This window comes from Lemur catta, chromosome 20, assembly GCF_020740605.2.
Source record: "Lemur catta isolate mLemCat1 chromosome 20, mLemCat1.pri, whole genome shotgun sequence".
Lineage (NCBI taxonomy): Eukaryota > Metazoa > Chordata > Mammalia > Primates > Lemuridae > Lemur > Lemur catta.
Window position 1 is genome coordinate 6,700,803 of NC_059147.1, and position 6,208 is coordinate 6,707,010.

Below are 6,208 nucleotides of genomic sequence, written 5' to 3' on the forward strand. Positions count from 1 at the left end.
AGACTCCCCACGGAGCATGGTTTGGAGGCCCCTGTCCCGGTTGAGGGGGTACTTGAGGCCCACAGAGAAGAGGAGATTTGGTCAAGTTCTCACAGAATAGTTTATCTTTTAGGGATTGTCTGAGTCAGCTCAAGGCGCCATAACGACGTACCACCGTGGGGTTAAACAGCAGACGTTTATTTTCTCGCAGTTCTGGAGGCTGGACGGCTAAGACCAAGGTGCCGGCCCGTCCAGGTCCCGGTGAGGGCTCCCGTTCTCACTTGCTGACGGCCGCCTTCTCGCTGCATCCTCACGCGGTGGGGAGCAGGACCTCCGATAGCCCCTCCTTGGGGAGGGGCGCCACACCTGTTGGATTAGGGCCCCTCCCGCATGCCCTCGTCCCGTCTTAGTCACCCCCTGCTCCAAATGCAGCCACAGTGGGGGTCAGGGCTTCAGCGTGTGAGTTGGGGACTGGGGGAGACACAATTCAGTCTGTAGTGGGGACACGTCTGCCTTTCCACTGTTTGTGCAGAAGGTGCTCATCAGACCTGAGGCAGACGCTGTGGCTGCCCCCTCCCATATTCTCCAGGCCCACCTCGGAGTTGACCTGTTGCCAGGGTGGACAGCACCGTGATAAGAGCTTTCTTGGGTGCAGGGCAGCCCGAGTTCAGGGGGTGTCGTCTCCCCGGGACACCTCTCAGCCAGTGAGGGAGGAAAGCCAATGCAACCCTTCCCCATGTGGCTGAGCCTGCTCTGAGGTGGGCTCCACGCCGTCCCTCGGGGGGCCCCAGTGCAGCCGAGCCCCCTGCCCGTGCTGTGACCCGCTCTTCCCGTTTACCCCTGTGGGTGTTTCCTCCTTTGCGCTCCCTGCTCCTCACTCCTGCTTCCTAGGTCTCCCCCGGCGTGAACCTCCGGCACCCAGGTTTCTGCCTCAGGCTCTGCCTTGGGGGAGCCAGAGGGGTTCCGCACTGCAGCCTCCGGCGGGCCCTGTGATTGCTGCGTGTTCCGTGCACGTGGCTGAAGCCCGCGTGGGTCCCCGCTTCCCTCCCCATCCAGGACATCACCAGCTTGCTGCACACCATCTACGAGGTGGTCGACTCCTCTGTCAACCACTCCCCGACGTCCAGCAAGACGCTGCGGGTAAAGCTCACCGTGGCCCCTGATGGCAGCCAGAGCAAGAGGAGCGTCCTTGTCAACCAGGCCGGTGAGGGCTGCAGGGCCCAGGCCGTGAAACGGTGCGCTGCCCTCTCTGGGGAGGGACCACACCTGGGGGAACAGGCAGGGAGCTGCTCTGTGGACACATGGGGATCGACTGGGTCCTTGAAGGAGTAGGATTAGAATAGGGGAGGAGGGGCCTTGCACTGGCAAAGCCACGGAAGAGGGTACGGGTGTGGCACGCAGCCATAGCTGGGGCTGGGGGGGTAGCGCCTCGAGGCCATCTAAGATGGGGGAGGAGGTGAGCAGGACAGGAAGCTGTGACACCCTCTATCCAGTCCTGGCCCGGGGAACCCTCCCGCGGAGGCCCTGCAAAGCCGCTGTGGCCAGTTCCGCAGGGCCGCGGCTCACTGTGGGTTTCCTGTGCTCCTCCACCCGGACTCAGATCTGCAGGGCACGCGGCCCCGAGCAGAGACCAAGCCCGCCGAGGAGCTGCGAAGCTGGGAGAAGAAGCAGCGGGCCCCCCTCAGGTACGGCGGGCACAGTGCGCGTGAGCACGTATTAAGCACCAGCGGTGTACCTGCATCCGAAGGACTCAGAGCAGGAGGCTCCAGTCTGTGCTGTCTTCCAGGGGCCAGTGATGTTAGACACACAAATAAAACTCTAAAATTTAAAAGATAACTAAATGTAGGTCTCCCACATCCCTTTATGCCGAACACGTCGGGCCCGATGTGATTTGGAATTGAGCGTTTGTGGGGCTTTAGAAAGGTATTCCCGGCATGTTTCTCATGTATCGCGCATGGGTCTGGGCAGCGCCTCAGGGTGTCCCGCGCTGCCGTTCCCGCCGGGCGGTGCGTGGAATGCCCACCAAGTGGGATAAACACGGTAAACACCTTCCCGTCCCTTTAGGGGGACGTGGCTGCCAAGGAAGTGGGTTATGAAAAATCTTTGTTTTCAGGCTTTTTGGATGTCAGAATTGTGGATAAGGGATTGTCAGTCTGCAATTATCTTCCACCTGTTATTTCTTTAATGGAAGGAAGGGAGGGCGGAGAGAAAAGGCGGACTGTTTAGAGAACAGCAGTGAGGAAATAGCAGGAGCAGAGCTGGCACGGGGTGTGTGAACCCCAAGTGTGCACCAGCGAGGAGATGACTGGAGTTGGGTCAGGGCTGGCGCAGGCGACAGCAGGGACACAGAGAGCAGGGACACAGCGTGGTGTGGGGAGGGGGCTGGGAATCGGAGGTGACAAGGCTGGCTGGAGATTGAGGGAGGGTGGGAAGATCACAGAGGTCCTTGAAGGGGAGGGGCAGGGAGCCCAAGTCCTGCAGGGAGAAAGGAGGCCTCTGGCAGCACCTCTCTCCCCTGCCCCCTCCACACACACACACATACACACACACGCGCACACACACACACACACACACACGGGCACACACATGCATGCGCACTAGTGAGGCCTGCTCTGGGCTTTAGGGCAGATCATGGAGTCTGCCAGCCTCAACTCCAGCAGTCTGGGGGACAGACCAGGGGTGAGGCCACCTGCCTGTAGTGTGCACATGTGGTTTGAGCCTGGCTGTGGGGGATCCTTAGATTTTGACCAATACCCCCCCACATTTGCTGCGGGCCTGTTCCCAGCAAAGGCCCTATCCTGTCCTCCCAGGAACCCGGGGAGGCCAGACTGCAGAGATGGTCGTTTCTCCCCCTGCCCTCTTCCCAAGACCAGGAAGGAAATTAACAGCAGGTCCAGACTTTGTCCCAGTGGCCTTCCCCGACCTGGTGCCGACAAACCCACTGCTGTCCCTGCCGTAGGTTCCAGGGTGACAGCCGCCCGGAGCAGTCTGACTGCTACCACCACTGCGTGGATGAGAACATCGAGAGGAGAAACCACTACTTGGATCTCGCCGGGATAGAAAACTACACATCCCAGTTTGGGCCTGGTAAGGGGCTCAAGCATGCTCTGGGGTGTCGGGGGAGGGCAGGGGAGGGGTGAGTGTGGCTGGACGGGCCGCGGGCGGCGTTCATTGCTGCTGCAGGCTGGGGAGATGTAGCTGTTATTGGACAGGTCAAAGACTCTTCTTGGAGGAATTGACATTAAAAATGTTTTCAAAATTAAAGCAATACCTGCACAAACTTGAACAAAATCAAATAGTATCTGAGGGCTTAGAGTATAATGGAAAACAACAGTTACCGTGCCCCATCCCCAGCCCTCCCCAAGGCAACCGTGTTGACTCCTGTGGCTGTGTGTTCCATGGAGAACCTCAGTTTTGCTGAGTAAAACTTGCTCTGTCTTTACCAGCCTGTGACCTATGTTGACCTCTTGCTTAATTTCGCTTCCCCCCAACTCCCTCTTCCCTTCCTCCTAGCGTGTCCAATTCCTGTATGGGTCACTTTTGCATGTTTTCGGTAATATACTTAGCATTCTTTCTTGCCCCGGTGGCCTTAGACAGTTTCAGGGTCTCTGTCGTGGTCTCTCTTTCTCAGCTCTCTCCCAGGAGGGGAATTTATTACTTTTGAAGACCAACTGAAGAACCAGTTCCTTCCACTTAGCAGATGGGAAAGTTCATTTCAGAGTTCTCCTGCGAGGCAGTCGGGGTGTGGGGGTAGCTCTGATCAAGAACAGCTGGCATTTATCAGTCTTGGAGAGCTGGGGGTGGGGGTGATTTCTAGGGTACAGTGCACACTGAGTCCTAGCACACAGTAGGTGCTCATTAAATGTCTGTTGAATTGGTTCCTAGGCTCCCCTTCTGTGGCCCAGAAGTCAGAACTGCCCCCCCGCACCTCTAACCCCACTCGGTCTCGCTCCCATGAGCCGGAAGCCATCCACGCCCCCCATCGAAAGCCCCAAGGTGCGGACCCGGGCTCCTTCCACTTCCTTGACACCCCAGTCGCCAAGGCCTCAGAGCTCCAGCAACGGCTCCGGGGCACCCAGGACGGGAGCAAGCACTTTGTGAGGTCCCCCAAGGCCCAGGGCAAGAGCGTGGGTGTGGGCCATGTGGCCAGGGGGGCGAGAAGCAAGCCCCCTCTGGGACCTGCTGTCCCTGCGGTGTCCCCCTCCGCCCACCTGGCCGCCAACCCGGCCCTCCTCCCCACCCTGGCCCCCCTCGGGCACAAGAAGCACAAGCACCGAGCCAAGGAGAGCCAGCAGGGCTGCCGGGGCCTGCAGGCACCGCTGGCCCCGGGCGGCGCCGTCCTCGGGCGGGAGCACCTGCGAGAGCTGCCCGCCGTGGTGGTGTACGAGAGCCAGGCCGGCCAGGCGGTCCAGAGACACGAGCACCACCACCACCACGAACATCACCACCATTACCACCACTTCTACCAGACATAGAGCCCCTCCCCCGGGCCCCGCCCTGCCATATGAAGGACCCCCTCCCCCGACACCCCAAGGCATTATTATTCTATTAATTATTGTTATTATGACGATTATTGTTATTAATAATTATTGTTACTCCACTAATATTTAGCTAGCCTTCATGTAGATATATGGAAACACAGAACTAAACTTTTATTTATATGTTGTGGGGACTGCGTAACTTACCAGGAAATGACTCCGGTTTGGAAGTGGCCTCGAGATGACAGAGGCTCCCTCGGGGCTCGGGAGCTGTGGTCTCCACACGCATTGGACCACGCCCTTCCAGAGCCGTGGGAGCCCTCGGCCCAAACTCTGCCTGCCCCCACCCCCAGTCTCTTCCAGGAGAACACCCTTACCTGGCCCGGCTTCCAGACACCCTCGAAATCTCCGAGAAGATAAACAGCTGCTACCTCTTAGTATGATTCTGATTTTATTTTGCCCTTAACTGATTGTAATGTGCTATAAGGGATTTCAGCGGACTGCAGACATGAGACCTCCTTGCTGTTGTGTTTTTATGTCCCAACCTAGAAACCTTAGCTGTCCTTTCTAGAGTTATCTTTCACACTTTTCCAGTGGGATCATACCCTTGCTCCAAACCAGGCCCATCCTTTCTGCCATGAACAACATAAAAATACTTTCTTCTTTTCTTCCTTCGTTCTTCTTTAGAAAGATACACACACACACACACACACACACACACACACACACACACACACACTCACACTCACACACTCTTAAGGACTGTTCCTGAAACCAGCCTTTTCATTTTGGAAACTGCTAGAGCGGGAGCCAACCACATAGACAAACATGGTTTTCCAAGGTCAGGCAATTGTGTGCTGTTGGTTGTGAAGGAGGATGTGGACGTCTCGTGTTTCATCATCGGCAAATTTATGTGTACCTACGTGGTTCTCTAACAGAGCTTTCCCTATCTATAGATAGATGCCATCTGTCCATTTCTATGTATCTTTCTGTAAATATACTCTCAGGTATCTTTTCTGGTGTGGAGAAATCAGTGGTTTGCTTCTCTGGATGCTTCACAAGCCCAGATGTGACCCTGTGTGCCTCCTATTGGAGGTGGGTGTCCCTCCAGTGCTTTCATCAGAGGTCTTTTCTCAGAATTTAGAATCTGACATTTTGGAGGGAAATCGGGACAGTGGCCAGAGTTGGGGTCCTGGAGGAGTGTCCTCTGCAGAGAAGGATATTGTCTGGCCAGAGCCTGGAGTAACCTGGAAAAGAACCACTGTCAGCTAGTTGGGGTCCCCATGGAAAGCAGATCACACTCTCGAATTGGGTAATGTGAGGAGAGTTTAATAGAGGGAGAATTTACACAGTGCGAGTTAAGGCTCTCAAGTGAGCGCAGAACCCTGGGGCTGGTGCTGTGGGGCACCACTGCCAGCTCTGCACCTGAGGGGTGGGGCGTCATCTTCAGCAGACAGAGGGTTAGGAGTTGGGTGAGACCCCTGAAGGAGCTGTGACCTTCGGTCGAGGGATGCCACCAGCCATGGGGACCCCCCAGGAAAATAAATACCCTGACCCCACTCTCCTGCCCCTCCTCAAGCCCCTGGGAGCCAGCAGGCCGGGAGCTCGCTGATGTGTGTCACGCGGGATCCCCTTTTCCAGAGCCTCAAGTTTAGGTTTAATGTAGTGAGTAAAGCATCGTTTCTGAAGGTAGTGGGCTGAGTTGTTGTGACTGTATTATTAATTTTACTAATTGATGGTGTGCCTGGGAC

At 56.6% G+C, this 6,208-nt stretch overlaps 1 protein-coding gene across 4 annotated transcripts in view; it reads left to right on the forward strand.

Annotated features, from left to right (window-relative positions):
* NKD1 (NKD inhibitor of WNT signaling pathway 1) overlaps window positions 1–5,472 on the forward strand; it is an 80,583-nt gene extending 75,111 nt beyond the window's left edge. For all 4 annotated transcript variants that reach the window (XM_045533250.1, XM_045533251.1, XM_045533249.1 and 1 more), the window contains 4 exons: window positions 1,036–1,183; window positions 1,580–1,664; window positions 2,939–3,066; window positions 3,865–5,472. In XM_045533250.1, coding sequence (XP_045389206.1) covers window positions 1,036–1,183; window positions 1,580–1,664; window positions 2,939–3,066; window positions 3,865–4,454 — 951 coding nt within the window. In that variant the 3' untranslated portion in view covers window positions 4,455–5,472. The remainder of the gene's footprint in view (window positions 1–1,035; window positions 1,184–1,579; window positions 1,665–2,938; window positions 3,067–3,864) is intronic.
* The last annotated feature ends 736 nt before the right edge of the window (window positions 5,473–6,208 follow it).